Here is a 22,092-nt window from a genome sequence, read left to right as displayed (position 1 = left end):
GGTGAAGTCAGAAGAGCCAACTGCAGCCAGATCACAGAGGCCTGCACCTCCTTCACCAGCTACAAAGCTGGAGACAGTGGATAAAGCATTTGAATTCTCCACTAACAGGTGAATTTTTCAAGTTGCTGTCACCACTTTCAGCCAAGAATTCAACTGCCTGTCAACCCATCTTCCTAAATAATAAGATGAGCTCGAAGGAGCAAAGCCTCAGACTGAGCGATTCTTCCAGTATTTTACTTCCTGCCACTGTTTCTCACTGCCACCTTTTTTTCCATTGTCTTGACACTTATTCTACCCTGGATGGAGGAGATTATTGACTGTCTTCCCAGCGTCCTTTTCCTGCTTGTTCCTTCTTTCCAAAACTAGTTTAGTTCAGGACCTATCTCTCCTCTATCCAGACATGACCCCATATTTAGCTTAAAGTAAGTCTTGGTTGGATTTAAGCCAATCATGGAGTTTCATTCCTTACCCCCTGGCCAAAGTATGTATGGAAGGATTTACCACTCACTGGCCCCATCTCCAATACTTTGGCCACCTGAAGTGAAGAACTGACTCATTGGAAAAGACCCTGATACTAGGAAAGATTGAAGGTGGGAGGAGAAGGGGATGACAGAGGATGAGATGGCTGGATGGCATCACTGACTGGATGGACATGAGTTTGAGCAAGCTCCAGGAGTTGGTGATGGACAGGGAAGCCAGGCGTGCTGCAGTCCATGAGGTCACAAAGAGTCAGACATGACTGTGCAACTGAACTGAACTGGCCCCATCCCTGCAGCCCCTGAAGACTGTTCAGGGACTCTGCCCAATGCTGTGGTCCCTGTATCACAGGGGACTAGTTTTCGCCCAGGGCTAGCTATTTCAGTGCAGGCATGGATACTTTCAATGCGGGTCTGACACTCCCAGGGGAGCAGCCCTCCTACCCTTCCAACACCTGAGCTGCAGAGGACGCTTGGGCACTGTGGATGCAGGTCACCTAGGCTTCCCGTGGGCAAGGGTGCCAACATACCACTAGGAGTTATGGATGGGCCAAATCCAGAGGAAACACCATTCTTCTTGACTGTGGACTAAGGCCTACATTCTTTGCCTTTGAAGCTGAGAAAGAGGCTGCTGCTGCTAAGTCGCGTCAGTCATGTCCGATTCTGTGCGACCCCATAGACAGCAGCCCACCAGGCTCCCCCGTCCCTGGGATTCTTTAGGCAAGAACATTGGAGTGGGTTGCCATTTCCTTCTCCAATGCATGAAAGTGAAAAGTGAAAGTGAAGTCGCTCAGTCGTGTCCGACTCTTTGCGACCCCACGGACTGCAGCCCACCAGGCTCCTCCGTCCATGGGATTTTCCAGCCAAGAATACTGGAGTGGGGTGCCATTGCCTTCTCCAGAGAAAGAGGCTAATGATGACTAAAGTCTCTAATTGGAAGACACCTTTACACACAAACTTCTAATACACTAGGGACAAACAGCAAGAGAAAACTCAGGAACTGCCCTCTGATTAAGCCTGAAACGCAGGTTTCCTCCATGCCTACCTGAGGCAGCCACGCTACACAGAGGAGTTAAATCATAACTAGCAAACATATTTGGAATCTGAATACTTGAACTACACTCCCTGGCCAAACACACAGTACAGGCAGATGGGGGAAGGAGGCTTCCAGGCAGGTAGGCAAAATCAGGATCATTCACAAATACTGTCACAGAACAGACCCTTTAGGAAGTACACACAATTTCTGTTGGTACTTGACGGAGGTGGCAGTTGTGCAACATTGTAAATGTACTGAAAAGAAGTGAAGTGAAAGTGTTAGTAATGTCTGACTCTGTGGGAACCCCGCGGACTGTAGCCTGCCAGGCTTCTCTGTCCATGGAATTCTACAGGCAAGAATACTGGAGTGGATGGCCATTCCCTTCTCCAGAGAATGGCCAACCTAGGGATTGAATGGGAGTCTCCTGCATTGCAGGCAAATTCTTTACCATCTGAGCCACCAGGGAAGCCCATAAATGTACTATGTGCCACTACACTGTACACTTAAAAATGATTAATGTTACATTGTATGAATTTCACCTTAATTTAAGGAAAATACATGGGTTCACAAGTGTGCAAAGCCAGGTCCTTGTGGGCACCCCCACACATGTGTACACACACACACACACACACACACACAGAGATTTGTATGAAATTCAGAGAGGTGCTTGCACATGGCAGAAATACTCTTCCCCCACCGAGTCCCTGGCAGAAACTCCCAAGACATCCACTCCTCAGGTGGTGCGTTCATCACCAGGACGCGCTTCCACGCTGTGGAGCCCGACTTACGCTCCTTCAGGCACGTCTCACACCCCCCACCCTGCCGGTTCTGCATAACCTGCATCATCTGCTCCCTCCATTTCTGGCCCCCTTGTTCTGCAGGAGGCTGCCAGCAGAGCTCTTTGCCAGGCTGATTATGGAATGGCTTAGCCTTATTTCACTTCACAGCAGAGAAAGCACAGCCTTGCTTCCCGCTACCACACTAGTCCGACCAGCCTGCCAAACCTTCGGCTCCCAATACACTGATGAGGAAACTGTGGCTCAGAGAAACTCATCACTTGTCCAAAGTCACAGTTGAGTTGGGCAGAAGTGAGGCAGGAAGGCAGTTTCTCCTATCCACTAGTTTAGGACCCTCATGGCGTCTTTGTTCTAAGCAAGCAGTAGATTTAAGACACAGACCTTTTAAATCTCTGAATCATAGTCTTATTGGCTATGTGGCCTGAGGCAAGTTACTTACTGTTTCCATTTCCTTCTATAAAATGGACTCAACTGTTGGAAGATTAAACGACAGACACTGAGCCTGTGTGGTGGCTGCAAACTTATCACCCCACCCGATGGCATACATTCTCTGTTCAGTTTCAGGAGATTTGATGCAAAGGAATAAATTGGAGGAAAAGGAGGATTGAAAATCGAGTTTGTGAAAAACACACTGAGAAAACACACTGAGAAAATCGACTTTGTGAAAAACACACTGAGAAATTTGGCTGCTTACTAAGTGCATGTTTACCACGGCAGGCAAGAACTGAAATTCAAGGTTTTACTAAAATAACTGAAGATAGCCAAATCAATAGACCCCAAAAGTATTGTTTTAAAACAATGGTTAACAAGACTTGAGAAGTGAAAAAGTCAAGATGTGTGCGGACTTTGATGTGGCCGCCCGGCCCTGCACTCAGCACAGGCAGTTTTCAGCTGCTGCCTGTGAAAGGTTCATTGGACCCACATTTGCATCAGCATCTTTGTGCTCCCAGAAACTCAGCCAGTCCAGGAGCTGGATTGCCCACCACAGAGAATCTGGCTAGAAGAAGATGTGACGCTGGCCAAAACACCAAGAGCCAGAGCAACAAAATAAAAAAGCAGCAGATGAGGAAACAACAAAATTTTCAAGAAAAACCTCAGTCATTTCCAGCGGTTTCGAATGTCTATTCTCTTTCCTAGATCCTCTAAAAGACTCGAAGGCAGAGAGCAGCAGCCAAACCCAGAGCAGCGGGTGAAGGGCTTGTGAGGCCGTGGCTGGAGCAGTCGGGCCCGTTAGCGTGGGGGTGGAGGCAGTTTTCAACTGCAGAGTTGTGGACCCTAGAGTCTGGTCAAATCGCCAGGAATCTGTGAAGTTCCAGCTTTCAGCACCGCCCTAAGTCACCCACAAAGCTGAGTCCCGTCCAAGCTGACATGTCAACCCTTTTATGGAGTCTGTGTTATGTGCTTCCTGGAAAATCAAACAGTGTACATCTCCTTTCAGAGAGCCACTAGCTCAGTTAAGCAATCTAGTAAGACCCTGGCAGCAGGGCAAGTCACTAATTAGAATAATGACTTACAGATCTGGAGCCTGTGGGCCTGCTCTGAGGTCCAGCATTGCTCTCCTGGGCTGTGCGTGTAACTTACACAAGTCATTTCAGTGTGTCTGTTTTCTCATCCATTTAAGCAAAGGCAGGAGGAGGGGTAGATAATATCACCTACTTCAGAGGTTGTTGTTATGACCAAACAGGATACACAGGTCCAAAGAAGGCCCCCTGATGTAGGCACAAAGAGACACATATGCTAAGTGCCACAGGAATTCATATGCTATGTCTACCGCCTGAGGACCAGAGAAGGCTGCATGGAATACCTTGTCCTACCCATATTCCCTCTTAACCTCAAACGCACATACTCCCATCACCTCCTCACCTAAGAAAACTGTCCTGACCTTCCCTGTCCCCATCCTCAAAGTGGAATTGCTCCTTCCTGCTTCCCAATGTCAGTATCTGGGGATGCAGTTAGTAAATATAGGGGAACTATAGTAGGACACCCTAACAGCTTGACATAAAGCTACATGTTGAGAACTAAAGTCATGAAAATGAAACCATAATTGTCATTAGTCATCTGCAATATGGGTCATTACTAAGATATCACATTACTAAGAAATCACTGACATGCTTGAAAACACCCGAATCTAATCAAGGTGAATAAAATGTAACTAAAGGAAGCTGTAACCTGATAGAGTATGTTTTAGCCTGTCTGAAAAATGTTGACTTAAAAATCATTATCTACAGAGATTCTACGGGCTTCCCTGGTGGCTCAGAGGTTAAAGCATCTGCCTCCAATGCTGGAGACCTGGGTTTGATCCCTGGGTTGGGAAGATCCCCTGGAGAAGGAAATGGCAATCCACTCCAATATTCTTGCCTGGAGAATCCCATGGACAGAGGAGCCTGGTAGGCTACAGTCCATGGGATCGCAAAGAGTCGGACACGACTGAGCGACTTCACTTTCAGCATAGAGATTCTAAGTAGACTCTTGTTGTTTATTTGCTAAGTCATATCCGCCTCTTTTGCAACCCCATGGACTGTAGCCAGCCAGGCTCCTCTGTCCATGGGATTTCCCAGGCAAGAATACTTAAGTGGGTTGCCATTTCCTTCTCCAGGGGATCTTCCCAACCCCAAGTAGAGTCTAGCAAAGGAGAAACTGAATAATCAGAAATATTCATGCCCATCCAGCTTTGCCCAACAGTAAGATGTTGGACTTGGTGGACAAACAGATCCTGGACCCTAGAAAGCCAAGCTCTCACATGGAAGGGACAGTTAACCATATGGTTCCAGGATCCAGATGAAATTCATATAGCCTCTACCACTTTTTGTTCCAAAGCCTGAATCCCAAGAAAGCTTCTAATAAATTAATTTTCCCCAGTACATTAATGCTAAGGGAAGGTACACTGGATAACAGGCACTGAATAGGTATCTATCACTATAGCTTTGCTCTTCATATTTATGTTTTCTGACTATTAAAACAAATTGGAGAAGAATTCAGTTAAATCTTAGCTAACTGAACACGTGCATCTATCTTTGATCTTTCCCAAATCCTCTGACATATATAGTAATTAAAAAAAAAAAAGGCATAAAGCCACAGGACAAATTAAGCAGCCACATAATTTTAGAAGGTAGAAAGCCAAAGAACAAGTAAGAACTGATATGCAGACCCTGGGAGCCAAATCCTGGATCCTGGGCCAACAACAAGGGGAAGTTATAAAGCACCTTGTTCTGCTCAACAGAACCCTTTAAAGGTGTGGGAGCTCGCACAGTGTGTTCTGAAAGTGGGTTGAAAGCGGAGCCACAAACAAGGGGTGGGTTGATAGTCTGCTTGTAAAGCAGTTGCACTCCAGATACCGTTCTCTATCATGATAAATGTTCTCCCCAACCCTGACAAAAGGCAGAGATATTTATTCCCAGGAAAGTGTAGAACAGAGGGTTCCCTGGGTGGGAAGACACAGGGCCCAGTTGAACATACCTAACACACAAGCCAGAACAGTGGAGCCTAGCAGGACCATCTCAGGCAGCAGAGTAGAAGATTCTTTTCTGGGGAACATGACTAACGCAGGAGGAAGGACCAGGTTCCCCAGGGAAAGGCCCAGACAGCTCACCCTACAGCAGTGGTTCTCAAGTGGGGAAACGGGAAGTAAGGGGCGATGTTGCCCCAAGGGAACACTTGGCAATGTCTGGGACATTCTTGATCATCATGACTGCGGTGGGAAAGGCAATAGGGATGCGCGAAGCATCCTACAGTTCATATGACAACACCCACAACAAGCTGTCCAGCTCAAAATACAGTGGTGCTAGGGTGAGAAACCCAGACCTTCAGTAAGGACCAGAGTCGTCCAGCCCCATGTATACACAGCACTTTCCACATTCTCCAGTGTCACTCTCATAAATATAATTAGACACTCGAGAAACTGCCGCAAAAGGCAGAGACTCAAACAAAAGACTGTGGGAAAACAAAAATTTCAAAAACCTATCATTAATACCCACAGAGACTTCTGATGTTCGCTTTATGTAACTTTATCTCTTTGTTGTTAAGGTGTCTAATGGTTTATGCTGTCTATCTTCTTTGTGAATTGTACCTTTTATCATTAAAAATATTCATCTTTATTTAAAATAAATAAATTTTTTTAAAAAGACACACACACACAAAAAAACCTTCAGAGAAATTAGAGAAGATACTCAAACCAAAAGTAAGCCAAGCCAAACTTAGAAGATGCTAAAGAAAAAGAGAAAGGAACATCCAAAGAACAGGAAAAGGTTCTGCTAGAATGACATTAAACAAACGAAGGGTAATGGCAGATGACAAAATTGAGGAACTCTCCCAAAATAGAGCAAAAAGACACAGAAAGGGCAAATATAAGACAACTGTGGCTCAGCTGGTAAAGAATCCACTTGCAATGCGGGAAACTTGGGTTCGATCCCTGGGTTGGGAAGATCCCCTGGAGAAGGGAAAGGCTACCCACTCTGGTATTTTGGCCTGGAGAATTCCATGAACTGTATAGTCCATGGGGTTGCAGAGTCAGACACGACTGAGTGACTTTCAGAGAACCACCCCCAAAGCTCCAATATCTAAAACGTGGAAATTCTAGTGTAACAGAAGAGATTAACTGGAAGTGAAGAAATCAAAGAAATAAACCAGGAAAATTTCTCAGAACAGAAGAACATGAACCTCTAGAGTGAAAGGTCTCACAACAGTTCGCTGCACCCTAACCCAAAGACCATGAGTGTGAAATTCCAGAGAGGTAAACCAGGTTCTTAACAATGAATCCAGACCCAGATTGGGATCAGACTTTCTGACAGCAGAAACTGAAAGTGGAAGACAATGGAGCAATGCCTTTAAAGTTCTGAAGAAAAAAATGATTTCTAATCTATTTTCAAAATGTCAATCAAGTATGATGGAAATAAAAACACGTTCAAACACACAGGCATCAAAAAATTTGCCTACAATGCACCTTTCCTCAGGAAACTAATAAAATAGATGCTCTACCAAAATGAGGAACTAGACTATGCAGATAAGAAAAATAAAAATAAGGATGTAATACATAAGATAGAGCCAAAGGGAATCCCAATAATGATGAAGGAAAATCCCAGGATGACAGCTGTAGCAGCTAGAGGCAACTAGCCCAGTCTGAAGCAGAACAGCAGGCTCATGGCAAAAGTCTCCAAGAAGAGACGGACAGAAGACTTGATACACTGGAATGCCTGGAAAGGCAAGTTCAGGATGAAATAGACATACAATGAAAACTTAGCAAGGGAAGAAGCAAAATAAGTAGTAATTCCAGGGAAACAAAAAGTAGCACAAAGAAGGAAAAGTAATTAGAGTACATTACATGGCTCAGCTGTGCTACACAGTAGTAAAGATATAACGATGGGTCAATAATCAAACGAAAATGACCATATTGCTCCTGGGGATGGGTGGATGGGAAGTGGAAGATACTCTGAAAGAGAGCTAAAGCCTCATCATTCACAGTGTGAAGGCAACAGAGAATTTCTTTTACTAAAATAAACTGCTAAGAATTGAAAGTACTTGCCTTGGGGGAGCGGAAGGACTTTTCTACAGAGAAGTGGAGAGGAATCTTTTGTTTTTCCATAATAGGATCTTATAGAACTGTTGACTCTTTAAAACTTAAGCCATTTGTATATATAAATTCAATAAAACAAAGCAATCTTTTTTTTATAAATTGAAGGAAAACAGAATAAAGTATAAAGAAGTAAATTTCTAAAAATATTCACCATCACCACCTAGAGCCAACAGATTAACATTTTGACAATTTTGTACCAATTTTTTTCTTACACATTATGCATATTTTTCAAAGTTGTAATCATGCTACAGTTTTGATTCCTGCTTTTTCACACTTAACATACCACCAGCCTTTTCATATATCTTTAAATATCCCTTGAAAGCAGTTTTTAATGGCTGTGATTATTCTAATACACATCATGCTATCATTTAACAAATCCCTTTTTACTATGCACTAATGTGTTTATATTTATCACTGTTATAAGTATCACTTTGAATAACATCATTTTTTGTAAATCTTTGTGTACACTGAATGTTTCCCTAGCATAAATTCATAGAAATGGATCATTGAAAATGTAACTATCTTTGCCAAATTAACTTCCAAATGGACTGTATCAGTTTTTACTGAACTGTACATAAAGCATCCTCTTCCCTGACTTCTGAATATCAGTTTTTCTCATGTTCAATTTGATAAGTGAAAAAAAGGTTTTATTTTCATGTCTCTGCATGTTGTGTGTTCTTTGGCTATTGGCTTTTCTTCCTTGTGAGCTGCTGGTTTAAGGCTTGTGTCCATTTTTCCAGTGAGACCACATGGTAAGTTAATCCTTCCACAGCCTTGTCTGTATCTGGATCTGTATGAATTAACACAAATCAGACCCATGGACCTGATGACATGTGAATGCCTCAGTGAAATCAGGTTTCTAAGTCTCAGTGGCCCCACTGAGGGCTGAGCTCTCTGGGAGGCTCCAGGCAAGCAGTGTGGCAGTCAGGCACCTCTATGACACTCCTCACACTCCTACCTTTTCTTGGCACATCCCATTTTCTGCTTTCATTTGGTCAGATGGACTTTCCTGGTGGCTCAGGTGGCAAAGAATCCACCTGCAACTCGGGAGACCTGGGTTCCATCCCTTGGTTGGGAAGATCCCCTGGAGAAGGGAACAGCTACCCACTCCAGCCTGGAGAATTCCATGGACTGTATAGTCCATGGGGTCACAAAGAGTGGGACAAGACTGAGCAACTTTCACTTTCACAGTATACATCTTGTCTTTGCAACAGACTCTAAGCTCCTACAGAGGAAGAATCCTATCTGATGGATCTTTATGTTCCTCACGTCACCTATATTTAACAGATACTCATGTACTTAAGGGTGTGGATGGTGGGAGGTGGGGGAGGATTATGAACACAGGCAGCAGGAGAACTGGAACACTGAAAGAGCAGAGGGAGACCAGCCCGACCCCTTCTGCAGGCTGGGGTGAAGACCTCACCAGAAGCACACGACCAGCAGAACTCCAGAAAGTGGTTTCTGGGGTTCAGGCAGAATGTTCATGTAATGAAGACTGACACAAAGGAATAAAAAGGACAGGCAAGGATTATTCAGCCACAAAAAGAAATGAAGTACGGGTATACTCTACAGCATGAGGTACGGGTATACTCTAGAACATGATGCTAAGGGAAAGAAACCAGACACAAGGGTCACATATTGTATGACTCCACTTGTATGAAATGGCCAGAACTGGCAAATCCACAGGGACAAAAAGTAGATTAGTGGTTGCTAAAAGCTAGGGGGAGTGGGGAATGGAGAGTATTAGTAGGTACAGGGTTTCTTTGGGGAATGATGAGAATGTGTTCTGGAATTAAATAGTGGTGATGGTTATACAACTTTGTGAATATATAAAACCTGCTGAATATGAATAATACCTCAACTTTTAAAAAGGAAAGAGGAGTAAACTTATACATCAAGCAGTCTGGCCCATGAGAAACTTCTGAGGAATCGCTTTGTTCATAATACCAGCTTGCCTAGACTGAGGCTTCCACAATGCCTGACCCAGCAGCAGGATATCCGGGCTCCCCACCAACCCCCTGCTTTTAACAGAGGGACACCTAACATAAAACATACTGAAGGGATCCTAGAGATCCAGACTTGCTGGAGAACAGCACACATCCTGCCCAGTATCTTATCCAAACAGGCCTGGAAGCCTTTCTGCTAATGCCATCCATGAGTTAAGAAATGAGTTTTACTATGCTTCAGTGGACAACACCTTATAATGACCACCTATAACCTGATTTTAAAGAACTTCAATAACATCCAGACAGGTCAGAATCCCCTTTAAAATGAGCTGATGGAGGAGATGTAAAGTCACGGGGAAAGTACTTTCCATGCTTATCCTTCTGACAGAGTCCCCTAAACCCAACACACACCCGGCTGTGAGCTGTGCTGAGCATACGTGCCACTTGCAGCAGCCCGCTCCTCCCCCATTCCCAGGGCTTACAATCCGGGGCTGAGTAAAGATTTACACGAGAATAAAATGAAGTGCTAGACTAGAGCCTATAGATGATTTTCTCAGCTGAAATTCAAAGGAGTTCAATCCTTAAGAGGGCTGGAGCCTCAGAGGAGGGGCTCAGGGGATGCCTGGGACTCAGGACCTTCTCACTTTCTGCAGACTGGATAAAGACCAGAAACTCCCTCCTGCCAGACAAGGTCCCTGTCTGAAGACTGCAAGAAACCCTCTCACCTCCAGCCCTTCCCCATTCCTCCAGGGCCAGGGAGGCCACGAGAAACACCTTAATTAGGAATCCTTAATCAGCTAACTGGGAAGGACAGCTCTTTGAAAATTAAGCTGGGGTAAATGGAATTTTAATCAAGCTGGACAATAAGAATTAAATGCTTTCCCTCAGTGGCAGCTCTTACAGAGGGCACACTTGAGCCAACTCATTTATAATCCCAACCATTAGCTCATTTGAAAGAGGATGGTCTTTCTACACTGGAACAAGTTTTGAACAGAAGAAAGAGCAAGAGACAAAAAGAGAAGGAGGAAAGAAAGGAATGAAGGAGGAATTCAAAAGTGGGGGAAGGGAAGGGGAATGGAGGAGGACACTTACACAGACAGCCCTGGTCAGCCTGAAAAGTAATTACAGCTGAGAAGAGTGTCTGAGTAATGGCCTGTCCCAGTGACCTGCCTGGGGAGTTTCAATACAAAAGGATGTCATGCCCACCTGTTGCTCTGTAACTAATTTAGCACAAACCGAAGCAGCACTGTCCTCAGGGGCGGGCCTGTCACCTCCCAGAGTGCTAACCTCAGCTACAGTGAACACAACAGGGCCTAAGCCTCCAATGTGTCTGGCTGCTTACAGTACAGAGAACATGGCTTGACACTTGGGTTTCATCAAAGTATACTCATGGAGCCTACTGTGTGCACACCCTGGGCCAGACAGCATACCACTGGAGCCAAGGGCAGCTTAAGAAGTTCTGCTTCCGTTTTCTGCTGCTGATACTGCCTCGGCCCCATCTCCACCAGACGAGTGAGGAAGGTGGCACCACTGGCTGAATGATTCAACTCATTCCAACATACAGAGCATCCCAACCGCATGTAAAGAACTAGAAACGAGGGGTGTGTAGGCATGTTTGGATGGATAGGGGTTAAAAGATGAATAAGTTATGTACTGCACTCTGGAGACAAGGTGTAAGTAGAGCAGGTATACAGCACGTGTGTGTGTATGTGCGTGTATACACAAGTGTTGGGGGAGAGGAGGTGGCTTGCTATGAGGAGATACATGAGGTTCAGTTATTCGTTAATGGTGGCTCTGATATTTCAGTTGTATCAGAATCACCTGGAGGGCCTGTTATACCAGAGTTGTCCCAGATTTTCTGATTCAGGAGGTCTGGGGTGAAGCCTAAGAGTCTGGATGTCTAACAAATTCCCGGGAGACACATGTTGGCTTGAGGACCACATTTGAGAATCAGTGTAGTTTAATTCAAGGGCTTCCCAAGTAGTGCTAGTGGTTAAGAACCCACCTGCCAACACAGGAGACATAAGAGATTCGGGCTTGATCCCTGGGTCAGAAAGATTCCTGGAGGAGGGCATGGCAACCCACTCCAGTATTCTTGCCTGGAGAATTCCATGGACAGAGGAGCCTGGCAGCTATAGTCCCTAGGGTTGCAAAGAGTCGGACACGACTGAAGCAACTTGGCATGAACACACGTAGTAATTCAAACCCTTGCTGAGCATTGAGTACATGTAAGAATCCAACCTGGCACTTTCTTCACCTAAAATCGACCTGGAGAATCCTAGGTAGCTTAGCTCTTAGGAGCAGTTCATTGCTTGGGAAGGACAGAACCCAGCCTCCTCTGCGCCCCCTGATGAACAGGCACCTACTCCCTTGCCCCTTTTGCCAAACTGTGAGCTTCCGGTGGCAGGGGCTGACCTGTCTTGTAAGCCCCGCCCCTGGCACAGGTACTGGTGGCCCAGACTGGTGCTCAAGGAATGTTTGCTGACTGAGTGAATGAATGTTTTCATCCAGTCCTGGCAGCCTCAGTGGTGGGATGCAGCCCAGGCTGTGGGATGTGGGAGCTGAGGTGGTGTCAACGGGATACTCAGGAAGGCAGGCAAAATGAGGTGCGGGTGGCAGTGGGAGCCTCTGGGTGCATATGCAGGGCATACCTGATGGAAGAGGGACAAACAGGTTGAAAACAGCAATTTTTACCTAAATAAGAAAACTCCTAAAGGGAGAAAAGAAAAGCCTGGGGCAGCCCCTATGGGATGGAAAAGACACCTGCCATTTGCTGGCTGTCACGGCCCTGCCCAGTTGCCGCCGCACACATACTCCGGTCAAGTCAGGGCTGGCAGGCGAGCAGGGCTGACAGCATGAAGGGGCACCAAGCACAGCCCGGTCCTCCTTCCGGGAAAAAGGCGACGCAGGCACCAGCACGAAGCTTCTTCCACAGCCTCAGTGGCAGTGCAGCCTCCAGAACCATGCAGGGACGGCCTCTTTCAGCAAGAATGGAAGTTAATGAACACGCGGAAATGCCCTTAATCTCCCAGGGTGGGGGTTCGGTGGGGGTCTCTTTAAGGGCCATTTCAGCAGCAGCCTCTGGTGTCCCAAGAGTGGGTGTCCCATCCCACCCACTCTTCCATCCAGAAAAGCAACAGGTCTGGAATACACTGTTAAATGAAATAGCAATGGAGTGTACATGATGTAAAGGAGACATATAACACCATCGAGCTGATTCATGTGAGCGATTTAACATAAAGAACCCAGGCCTTGCAGTTGGGCAGTCTGGCCTGCAACCTTCATTTTGCCTTTTATCAGCTGTTGTGGTATAAACAAGTTACTTAACTTCCCTGAACCTGCACAGGAGACAATAGCAACCCGCTTTCTTTACTCACAGAGCAGGTGAGAGGCCTCATGGAGGCATGACATGAAACATGCTTTGTACCCTGTAAGAATACCATTCAATGATGAGGGGGTCATTATTGAAGCCCAGAGTCCACCCTCAGTCTGGAAAGGGCTGGCTGGTGTGGGGATGGGGACAAGAAGTGGCTAGGCCTCTACTCAGTCACTTTAAATGAAACAGCAGCCCCTTCCCCCATGTTCTGCTCTTTCTATTAAAATCAACAAGTAATGCAGCACCAGATTAATATCTCTCTAATTACTAAGCTGTCACTTACCAGGTGAAAAACTCCATAATTTAGTACTCATCCGTACTCCACATGTTAACACTGATAGCAGGGATCTGGGGTACCGTAAAAAGACACATTTGGGACTCTCCACGCCTGCACTCCCCATGCTCTCCTTCTCTACCCAGAATATCAGTTCTCCATGTGCCTCTGCCTGTGTGACCTCACTTGGTCCATTGCTTCTCAAGCTTTCACTCCACAGGAGAGAAAAGAGATATGTATTCAGCACACAGTGGGTGGGGTAGAGGGGCCCTGGGGTAAGTGACTGAGGTCAGGCTGATTGAGCTGGAAGGGACAACCTGAGCCCAGGGCTGTCCATCCTAGACCCTACCCAGCTGCCTTGAGGCTGAGAAAAATCCCTTACTTGGGAGCTGGAAAGCTCTGATTTAATAATCCCCATTTTACAGATAAGGAAACTGAGGTTTTGAGAGGTCAAGACCCTTGTTGAGAAGTGGATCCTGGCAGTCCAATGTGGGGGCCCACCATTGTAACCAGCCTACTGTGCCACCTTCTATCTCTTCCTGCAAGCCAACAACTTCCAAAAGCTCGTCTGGACCACCTCCTCTCAGCGGGACCGTGTGGCTCTCGGTTCCACACGTGGAGTGTTCCCTGTTGCACAGGAGGACCCTTATGCCATCTGATCCCCCTTTTCTCCTCCCCCAGGAGACTGACACACAGAGCCAGCCCTGAATCAACACCAGCTGAAATGAACTGGTGAAACCCCCAAAGTTGACCTGGACCATCGTCACAGACTGAGTGCCAGGCCATTTGGGACCATCTCTAACCCTGGTGGAACCCTGCAAGGTGGCCATTATCTCCCCACATTATAGGGAGGGAAGAAGCTGGGTTGCCTAACGCTTTCACAGAGAGAGGAGGAGCGGGATTCAAAGATGTTCCAGACAATCCAATACCCACACATTTACTGCCAAGCTGTTTCCTCCCCAGGGGATTTGAGACTGAGAAGCCTCAGGAAAGATGCTGCGACGGTACTGGGGGACGGACCCACAGGTGATGCTAAAGGCCCCAGGGCCCGAAAGAGGGGATAACACTGTTGGCCTGCTGCTTACCTACATGCCTGGCCCTTCTCTGAAACTTAAGAGGCTCTTACTAAATTTACAAAGCTTTTTTTTCCCAAGAAAGGGGGTGTGCCAGAAGCTCTTATTTAAGAGCAATAACCCTAGTCTTTGGTTAACCTTTTAGCAGAAATGGGTTGGCAGCCAAATGGGAATCAACTCATTGTAGGCTTACCACGCACCAGACACTGGGCTACAAGCTGGAAACATGATGGAGAAAAAGAAATACAGTTGCCTGTCCTCACAGAGCTTAGAGGGAATGGAGCCAGACCTGCAGGCAGCGGCTCTGGAAGGACTGAACTCAGGAGGGCTGGGAGACCCGGGGAAGGGCTCTGACGGCTCACCACGGCCAGCCTGCCACGGCCAGCCTGCCACCGTGCGCAGCCTCCCTGGCTGGGTCTCCCCTCGCTTCCTCGTGCAAAGCAGCTGTCTGCCAGAAACTAAAAGAGGAACAGCAAACTGCTGAGGGCAAGGAAAGCTGCTCCTTGACCCAAGCACGCCAAATTAGGGCAAAACCAAGCCCTCTGACTGCAAAGAAATTCAGCTGAGGCACACAAATTTTAAAGACATGTGTGGTCTTGGGCTTAATTTCTTTGTAACAGTCTCTCTTCCCTCCTCCTTGTATATTGCTATTCTGTGTCTGAGGCCTCTCAGTAGTACCAGCTGCTGCCAACACATGTGTCATTGCTAGAAACTGATAGCCCCATGGAGAGTAGCTCTGTTTTGTGTTGTTTTAATACCATTAGGGCTCATCTCTTGAAACCCCAAATTCCACAACAAAACCGCAAACACCTAGCTCCCCATAAGGCCTCTGACCCATGAGCTTTAAAGCAGTGCTTCCTACCTTTTTCACATCCTGGCACACATAGAAAGGACCGCATCTGCTCAGCTCCCTGGAGGCTGCACACTGCCCCGCCCCCCACAGAGCCGAGCGGATGGTATCTGGGCACACCTGTAACACCATTCCTGATACACCTGCTGTGAAGCTTTGGTTCCCAGAGCGTAAATGTCACCAAACTTTGAGAGAATCATAACAGAAGTGAAGCCAGATGGATCAGAGGACCACATCCCAAACCCGCATCAGAGTCCCAAGATGGGGGACACAGGACCTTTGGGCACCGCAAAGGCTTTGGAGCCAAAAAAGGCCATCCACCTTTCCCAGGCGGAGGAGGAAACCAGCATTCCCTGTGATGCAGTGCAGGCTAGAGATAGAAATAGCTCCTAAAAAGGTTAGCACAACGCAGAGATGACAAATCTACAGTAGGTTACTAAGGGAAACCAGGGTGCTCAGTGCCAGCATCTCACCTGTTGCGGCTGATGTCTGAAACGGACACTGCAGCTCCTCTCAAACTCTGCTCCCTGGCCCCTCAGGACGAGTGAGGGGGTACAGGGACCCGGAGGCCTGGTGACGAGAGTAGGCACTTCCTGAGTCCCACCGATCTTCCCTGCAGACCCCTCCAAACTAAGAAAAGTCTTTCTCTGGGTCTGGTTTTCACAAGCCCACTCCCTCAACTCCCTCAGCAGGGAAGAGTCCACCTCGGAAGGTTTCGTGAGGATGCTGGCCTGAAAGCAGGAGGTGTTCCGTGAATGGCAATTCCCTGGGCTTTCCCCTCCCCCTTCCCATGACCCTGGGCCCTTGGGTGCTGCCCAAGGAAACACTGAAGGCGGGGCATTTCAGAAGGCGGGGCATTCCCAGGCTGCTGGCCCTGGAGATTCCCTTCTGGAAGGGAAGTGCTTTCCTGGGCACCCAGAGGGCTTGCAAGGGAGCCACCGCTGCTGGGTTACGACAAGTAAGAAACAGACCTCGCCTGTCCCTGAACCAACCCCCGGGGACACCTGAGCTAAGGTATTTATAGCTCTCCTGTATGCATCCTTGAACTTGTGTGTGTTCAAGTTAACACATATAGCAACAGTACACCCCAAAGCACACATATGGATGTGCACACACTGAGGCAGTGACTAAATCTGGAACTCTCGGGAACCCAAACTCAGCCCCAACACACACCCTCTTGAGTGTGGGTATTCCGGGACCTGAGATAAACTGGGCGTCTGTCCTTCCCTCTTCAAGGTATCAAGTTCTGCCTTCCTGCCAAGGATTAAGAGATCAGCCGGGTGCTGGAGAGCAGCTTGCCAGGCAGCTCCCACCAGCTCATCTGCCAGAGCCCTTTCCACTTCCCCCAAGCTCCCTGTACAGAGGCAGGAGGAAAAAAATCTCACCCTCTAGCCCCTCTGTGAGCAGACAGAAGGGCTACAGAGCCAACCTCAGAGCCCTGAAAGCTGGGCAAGAAAGGAGAAGCACTGCAGAGGCCCAGGCCGGAAGCCAGACCCTCAACAGGCCCCAGGGAAGAGGAGGGAGTGTCCTCAACTTCCACCCTGAAAGGCTTGGCAGTAAAATATTGGGCCTGCTCCTGGGCCACCCAGGGTCTTGGCCAAGAGAGGGGGGCTTCCCTTTGGCCTAATCTGGTGGTGTTGAGGGATGTGTCCAGGCAGAGCACGTGACCGGACTAACACTGCCCATCACACTCATGTTCTCTCTCTCTCCGCCACCAGCAGGGGTGAAGGGGGTAACTGCCTGCTCTGGAAGGCAAGAGGTCATCTGCTACAGCCACCTCTTGAATTGTTCTAATATGTTCTTTAATACATAAATTGGGCCATTGTTACATGGCTTTGAACTCGACTGGGGTCAAAGAGGGGACCCAATGGGACTTCCCTGGTGGTCCAGTGGTTTAGGACTCCACGCTGCCAAAGCAGAGGGCTCAGGTTTGATCCCTGGTTGGAGAACCAAGATCCCACATGCCAAACAGGGCAGCTAAAAAATAAAAATTAACAATTGTTTTTAAGAGGGAACCCAAGAGTAGGTGACCAGACTAGAAGTCCCAACCAACCCGAGGAAGGTGCTGTTGCTATGACTCAAATACAGAGAGCACCCCAAGTACACAAGTGAACATTATACTTTATTTTTAAAAAATTTTTATATTTTTTTCTGGCCTCAGGTAGGATCTTAGTTCCTCAACCAGGGATCAAACCTGTGCCCCCTGCATTGGAAGTGCAGAATCCAAACCACTGAACCACCAGGGAAGTTCCCAGAAGTGAACATCTGAATGAGTTCCTTCCCCATCCCAACCTACCTCCCAAAGTAGCATCCACTGAAACCTACACATCCCACTTGGTCCTCAAATTCTACACTGAACTCTTCATTTTGCTAAGAGTTCTATCACTGGGGATGTAGGTTCTGATTGAGAAGGGAAAATCATCTGACACGACAGGGCATTTAGAGAAGGGAGCATTCAACTGTGCCCATGTACCCATGGGGAGCATGTGATGGGCACTGTGGGAATTCTGAAGGACAAAGTTGGCACCATGGCTCCACTCAAAAGGCTCCAGGATCTGGCATCCTAGGGGAATTTCTGTCAACTCCAAGTATAACACGCTGCCCTCTTCCACCTGCAACACCTTCACCCCACAAAACTGCCCACAGTGGAGCACAGTAATTTCTCCAAATACTTATTACACATCTACTACTATGAATGAAGAATAGTATCAGCTGCTTTTCTACACATTAAACAATTTAAGTTGGCCTACAACAGTGCAGTGCAGATTTTAATTATCTACATTTTTACTAGATCACAAAGAAGGTTAATAATGTGGTAAGAATCACAAGAACAGTTCAGCCAAGTAGAGATCCGGGTCTAAGCTCATTTGGTCCCAAAGCCCATGGGCTTTTTTTCTGGTGCCCATTAGACTTTAAAGTTTCTCTCTATATGTATATGTGTTTCTTGATCACTAGTATTATTGTAAGATTAATCTGATATCAATTCATAAAGGCATGACGCCTTAATGCCCAAGTATAACACAAGTACCTCCTATATAACACACATGGCATCTAATTCAAACACTTTCACCTATGCTGTCATTGGCCATGGCAGATCCCTATCTTAAATTTATTCTTTGTAGCCCCCAGGTGCTTAGTGCAGGGCTAGGTACCACAGAGTTGCAAAGAGCCAGATATGACTGAAGAGACAGACCACAGACACACACAGGTACAAAGTAGGCACCCATTTAATCTCATCGAGGATTATGTTGCTAAGATTGCCTATTAGTTATAAATGCTTGGATGCTGAAAGATGAATTATTGCTAAGAAAAGTCTTAGACACTGGGAGAAACACCGAAGGGGCCTAGTCTACCTCTTGGTCAACAGAATAGGTGATGCACCACTGGGTAAAAAGAGTAAACTTTAATCACTAATAGGTTGATCCCACTAGGTATACAGCTTACAATCTCTACTGGAAAGAGCAGTTGACTCTTTGGACCTGGGTTCTTTCCTGTAAAGGACTGGCATATAACCCCCACACAGAGAGTATATGTGAAGATTCCAGGGACCATGTCTAGAGACATACAAGCAACCCAATCAACCCAGGTGGTATGTCAGCACCTCCCATGGCTTCCTGTGTATATAACCACCTCTAACTAGGGTAGATTCAGACCCATGACCTAACCCCAGCAACGCCCTTCAGTAGCTACATGACCTTAGATCAGCGACCTAGCTCCTTTAAGCCGCTTTCCTCATCTGCAAAGATAGTGGATCACCTATTTCATGGGGTTGTTTAGTGGAGAAGATGATATAATATCTGCATGTGGATGACCCTGGCCTGATATGTACAAAGAAGAAAGTCAGCAAATATTAGTCAGATTTGAATGTGCACAGAACAGCTCTGACATATACGCGTCCTGTTGAACAGGGCTCGTGGTCAAAAAACAGTCATGGTGACAAGTAACAAAGAAAAGGGAAGAGGCACTAGTGAGAGAAGTTAAAATTAGAGACAATTCTTAAAAACCTCTCTCCTTTCAACCAATAATTTCAACCTGTTGTTTACCAGCTGTACTGCTTAAACATTGGTCTTATTTGATTGAATGGGTTCTGCCTATTGCCATCATGACAGAAGAATTAGCTACAAGGCAGGTAATGAAAAGTGGTCCTGGAAAGCTAAGAACTGGTTATACTGGGACTTCCCTGGTGGTCCAGAGGTTAAGACTTTGCCTTCCAATGCAGGGAGTGGAGGTTCTATCTCTGATCAAGAGCTAAGATCTCATATGCCTCCGGGCAAAAAACCAAAATATAAAACAGAGCAATACCGTAACAAATTCAATAAAGACTTCAAAAATCATCCACATTAAAAAAAAATCTAAAAAGAACCGGTTATACTGACCTGGGTCAGTTTGGTGAGAGGGGGTGGCCTTAGGCACCTCTCTCTGCCTGTTACAACAGTCTCTCTTTTGAGACTACTCTATAGAGTCTATTCTAACAGTCTCTCTCAGAGGTTCCGCTAACTTCACAGTACAGAAACCAGAGGTCACATTGAGGTGTCCCCCGAGAAGACATTTTCCAGAATCTAACCTGATACTACAATTCTGAAACCCAGATCCAGATGAGTTACAAAGAAAACCTCCTCTTAATCGACCTACCAAGTATGTGCCAGATCCAACGCTAAGCAACTAGCATATAATATATGCCCAGGGGAATGGTCTGAATTTTTTACACATCTTACGCATAAGGAAACTGCACTGTTGGACATTCTCTACAGACAATCTCTAAGGCCCTCAACTGCCCACATGACCTGAAGAACTCAAGTCAGGATGACACACAGAAACTTCCATCTGAATTTTCAGGTCTAATCACAGGGCTGGATTTTGCAAAACTTCATCACACATCTTAGGCCCACAGCAAAAGTGGGTTTGGGAAAAGGGTGGAGCTGGGACAGAGTCAGAAAGGAGACTTCAGTCCTTCAGAAGCCACCTCTAATTTGCCAATAACGGTTAGAGGCTGACAGGAGGAGGGTGCATTTTCTTTCTGCACAGTGATTTCTACCAAAGAAAACCCAGACAAAGTCACCTGGCCTTCCTAGGGAATGACAACAACAAAAGCTCTTCCTCCAAGGTTCAGGCTGAACTCCTAACCCTTCCTTCCTCTCCCTGCCCCAGGGAGTGGCTGGATGGTTGTTGTTTCTTTTCTTTTTTTCCCTGTGGTCCTCAGTAACACCACAAATTACGTTTCCAGGGACTTGAGTCCCAGAGTGCAATGATGTTGTAATAAACATAACCAGGACCAAATGCCTTCCCATCATATTAGATGATGCCATTTCCCACCAATCAGGCTCCTCGGGCAGGCAGACCACTCACCAATGAGGGACCAGACAAAGGCTGTGAGGGGAGACCTGGTCATCTGCAACTAAAAATAAGGGCGCTTCAGGATTGGCTGCTGCCACTTTGCAACAGGAGTTGGGACCCACACACCAGGCACCACACCGAAGGCACACACAGGCAAAAACTTTCAGCCCAGGGGTTCACATGGGGTGGGCTGGTCTGCCTTTGTTGCTGAGGTTTTATCTTTTTCCCAATGTGCTGACTCAAAGAAATACTTGATCCAGAGGGACCCTCGCAGACACACCCTCGCTCCTGGACACCTCAGTTTCTAAAGGCTCTTCGCGATCATTCTAAATTGGGGAAAGGGATGCGGGTGTTGGCCAGGGCCAAGACACTCACCTGTCCCGCTGTGTCATAGAGTCCCAGGAGGTACTGCTTGCCCCCCACGGTGACGCTGACTGCAAGGGCAGAAGTGGGGGCGGGGAGAGAAGCTCAATTACCTAGACTCTGTGGCAATTCTGTTCCCCACCAGGACCCTCGCCTCCCAAACCAGCGCTCGCAGGCGGGAGCTCCCAGGGAGATGCCACCCCTTTTCCCAGGCTCACAGTGAAGTAGGGGGTGAGGTTGGGATGAAGTGGCCCCCAGCTGCCCACTCCCTTCGCCCAAGTCCCGTAGCCACGTTTCCCCCTAGGGGTTTGAGACTGTTGGGAAGGCGACTGTAGGAAGGTCAAGGAGGTCGGCCCGGAGCACCGAGGGGGTTGGGAAATGCTGGGACGCGGGACGCGGGACGCGGGACGCGGGACTGGGCTCTAGGATTGGGGGGGCGGGGTGGGAAGAGGAGTAGGTCTAGCTGGCAAGGGGGCTGCCCGAGGGATAGCCTGGGGGTGGGGCCGGGCGCCCAGTGGAGGGCGCGGCGGGGGAGGGGCGGGGAGCGCACGCAGGGGAGGCGGCGAGGGGGCTCATCCAAAGTTGCTCCAAAGTTCCTGGCCTGGGGAGCTGCCCCTTAGTCAGCACTTCCGAAGCTTACCTGCGTAGTGGTCGAAGACGGTGGGCACGTACTCCTCCGGGAAGGCGTCGTTGGCATAGCTCATGAGTAGGCACGTCTTGCCCACCGCCCCGTCACCGACCACCACGCACTTGAGCATCAGCGCGCCGGGCCCGTGAGCCATGCTGCGGCCGGCCGGCCTCCGGGCATGGTCTCCCCGGAGCCCCCGCCCCGGCCCCGGGCTTAGCCCCAGCCCGCCTGGGGGGTCCGCCGCCGCCGCCGCCGCTCAGCGCAGCAGGGCCGACCCCCCGGCCCCATGCAGCGGCTCCCCCCGCCCAAGGGGAGGGGGCGACGGGCCAGGGGCGCTGCCGCCGCCTCGGTCGCTGCCCGGATCCCCGCC

At 47.8% G+C, this 22,092-nt stretch overlaps 1 protein-coding gene across 1 annotated transcript in view; it reads right to left on the bottom strand.

Annotated features, from left to right (window-relative positions):
• Positions 1 to 22,067, bottom strand: part of RHOQ (ras homolog family member Q) — a 40,332-nt gene extending 18,265 nt beyond the window's left edge. The window contains exons 1-2 of the mRNA XM_040224753.1: positions 21,735 to 22,067; positions 21,107 to 21,165 (exon numbers count right to left, since the gene is read on the bottom strand). Coding sequence (XP_040080687.1) covers positions 21,107 to 21,165; positions 21,735 to 21,876 — 201 coding nt within the window. The 5' untranslated portion in view covers positions 21,877 to 22,067. The remainder of the gene's footprint in view (positions 1 to 21,106; positions 21,166 to 21,734) is intronic.
• Between the last annotated feature and the right edge of the window lie 25 nt (positions 22,068 to 22,092).

The sequence above is a fragment of the Oryx dammah genome, unplaced genomic scaffold, assembly GCF_014754425.2.
Source record: "Oryx dammah isolate SB20612 unplaced genomic scaffold, SCBI_Odam_1.1 HiC_scaffold_25, whole genome shotgun sequence".
In the NCBI taxonomy this organism is placed as follows: Eukaryota; Metazoa; Chordata; class Mammalia; order Artiodactyla; family Bovidae; genus Oryx; species Oryx dammah.
Note: the sequence above shows the minus strand (reverse complement) of the source record. Positions and strands in the feature narration are given on the sequence as shown.